The 2,716-nt window shown below is 63.7% G+C and overlaps 1 protein-coding gene across 1 annotated transcript; it reads left to right on the top strand.

Annotated features, from left to right (window-relative positions):
- Positions 1-3: 3 nt before the first annotated feature.
- Positions 4-2,303, top strand: TSPAN33 (tetraspanin 33; the record flags this gene model as incomplete). The annotated part of the gene is made up of 6 exons (XM_027707723.1): positions 4-15; positions 101-175; positions 260-355; positions 619-747; positions 1,192-1,353; positions 1,839-2,303. Coding segments are annotated over 6 exons (576 nt in total), but the record flags the coding sequence as incomplete, so codon positions are not given.
- Between the last annotated feature and the right edge of the window lie 413 nt (positions 2,304-2,716).

Below are 2,716 nucleotides of genomic sequence, written 5' to 3'. Positions count from 1 at the left end.
TGCCTGCTGCAGACGGTGAGGCCCTCACGGGGGACCCTCCTGGGGGGATCTCGGCATCTCTCCTCTCGTTTCCTCACCATCACACTCCTCTCTCCCGCAGTTCTCCGCCTGCCTGACCGTGGTGTTCCTCCTGCAGCTGGCGGCCGGCGTGCTGGGCTTCGTCTTCTCCGACAGGGTAGGGTGGGGGGAGCAGAGGGAGGGCTGGGTGGCCCCAGTCCTGTCCTGCCGGGTGACAGCCCCGCTGGTGTCCGCCCTGCAGGCGCGTGGGAAGGTCAGCGAGATCATCAACGGGGCCATCGTGCACTACCGGGACGACCTGGACCTGCAGAACCTCATCGACTTCGGGCAGAAGGAGGTGAGGGGGCTCTGGGGTTTTCCTCTGACAGACGAGGACGTGTCCCCGCTCCTGGGTCGGGTTTAAATCCGTGGGGTGCCGCAGGCTGGGGACGGTTGGTGGTTTCTCCGTGAGGATTTGATGTTCGTGGTGATGCTGTCCAAGCAGGTTGGGGAGAGCGGGGGGAAAAGGGGGTGGGGGGAAAGAAACACCCCTCGGTGTCCTGTCCCCCCCCCCCGGGCACTGTCCCTGTCCCTGCTGAGCGCTCCGTGCCCTTCCCACAGTTCAGCTGCTGCGGGGGCGTGTCCTACAAGGACTGGTCCCAGAACATGTACTTCAACTGCACCGCCACCAACCCCAGCCGGGAGCGCTGCTCCGTCCCCTTCTCCTGCTGCCTGCACGACGCCAACCAGGTGAGTCCTGGGGGGACTCGAGTGGCCTCAGGGGATGCCCCCACTCCGTGCCTCTTCCCCCCATCCCTTGGGGCTGCGCTGAGCCCGGAACCCCCTCCCAGGGAGAGGGAACACACTGATGGCAATGTATGGACCCCCATCCCTGCCCTCTGGGTTTGGGTCCCCCATTCCACTCTCTGGGTTTGGGGACTCCCAGGTGAGGTTACGGTGGTGAGGTGGTGGTGAATCCCCCCCCGCTGCCCCCAGGGATTGTCCCTTTTTGGAGCTGGGAGTGTTGAGGGGGCCCGGCTCTGGAGGGATGGGGTGAGAACACCTGAGGAAGGGACACCCCGCTTGACACCAAGGTGAGGGCAGAGCTCCTGGTCACCCCACAGCTGCCCCCCAAGAGCAGGGCCCCCGGTGTGAGCAGTCCCCAACCCCTCTGTGCCCTGTCCTCCCTCCCAGACCGTCATCAACACCATGTGTGGCCACGGGATGCAGGACAAGGGCTACCTGGAGGCCAGTGCCTTCATCTACACCAATGGCTGCATCGACAAGCTGGTCAACTGGATCCACAGCAACCTGTTCCTGCTGGGGGGCATCACCCTGGGGCTGGCCCTCCCCCAGGTACGGGGGTCCCCGGGGACTGGGGGGGAGAAGGGTTCATCCCACAGCTCTACTTTGTGCTCCATCTCATTTGGGAGTTGCCTTAAGGATGTGGTTAATCCCAGGCGGATGTCCGGGCAGGATTTTGGGTGAGGAAACAGTGCAAATGTTGGGCACGGGGGGCACAGGGGTGACAGTGCCTGGTGTCCCTCAGCACCTCCTTCTCACGTTCCTCTTTTTCACTCTCTCTTCTTCCTCTTTTTCTCTCTCTCCCCTTCCCCTTTCTCTCTCTTTGCCCTTCCTCTTCTCTTTTCCATCTCTCCTTCCTCTCCCCCTTCCCCTCCCTTCTCTCCCTTCCCCTCCCTTCTCTCCCTTCCCCTCCTTCTTCCCATCCCCTCCTTCTTCCCCTCCCTCTCTCTCCCCCCTTCTCTTTGCCCTTCCCCTTCCTTCTCTCTCCCCCTCCTCTCCCTCCTCTTTCCCCTCTCCCTCTCCTCCCTCCTCTCCAGCTGGTGGGCATCATCCTGGCTCAGCTCCTCATCAACCAGATCCGAGACCAGATCAAGCTGCAGCTCTACAACCAGCAGCACCGGGCAGACCCCTGGTACTGAGCCGGCGTCCGTCCGTCCATCCGTCCCACGGCACAGCGGCAGCTCCCAGCACCTCAACAGCCATTTTCCCAATCCCGGATCCATGGGAAGAGCTGAGGGGGCTTTGCTGGAGAAGAGGGAGGTAGGAGCAGGCTGTGGATCCGTGGTGGCCGCTGTGCTGCGGAGAGGGACGAGCAGGGACACTGGAGACTCGGAGCCTTCGGCAGCCGGTGCTGGGCTCGGCCGAGCTGCTGTGCCCTGTTTTGGGGCCTGACCCAGCCCCAGAACCACTGTCTGTCTGTCTGTCTGTCCCGCTGGGGCACAGGTCGGGCACAAAGGTTTGCACTGGGATGTGCTTCCCATCTCTGCGTGTGCTGGAGATGGGCATTTGTCTGTCTGTCCGTCTGTCCATGCACCGAGCTGCCTTCGCCCAAGGTGGGCTCTGGAACTGGGGACATTCCCGCCATCGCCAGGTGCCACCAACCCTGTCGGCTCCATCTCAGTGTCCCGGACAGGGCTGGGAGCAGGAGCCATCGGCACAGGAGGGCTGATCCATGGGTGCTTCCTCAGCTGAGGGTGGAGGTCCTGTCTGTGCTCGGGGTGCTGGGCCCCTCCACAGGGAGCTGGGCCCTTCCACAGGGTGCTGGGCTCCTTCACAGGGTGCTGAGCCCCTCCACAGGGTGCTGGGCTCCTTCACAGGGTGCTGGGCTCCTTCACAGGATGCTGAGCCCCTCCACAGGGAGCTGGGCCCCTCCATACGGTGCTGAGATCCCTCCATAGGGAGCTGGGCCCCTCCA

Source organism: Neopelma chrysocephalum, unplaced genomic scaffold, assembly GCF_003984885.1.
Source record: "Neopelma chrysocephalum unplaced genomic scaffold, ASM398488v2 Primary Assembly neopelma1_94425, whole genome shotgun sequence".
Classification (NCBI taxonomy): Eukaryota; Metazoa; Chordata; class Aves; order Passeriformes; family Pipridae; genus Neopelma; species Neopelma chrysocephalum.
The sequence above is the reverse complement of the archived record's forward strand: the minus strand, read 5'-3'. Positions and strand labels throughout refer to the sequence as shown.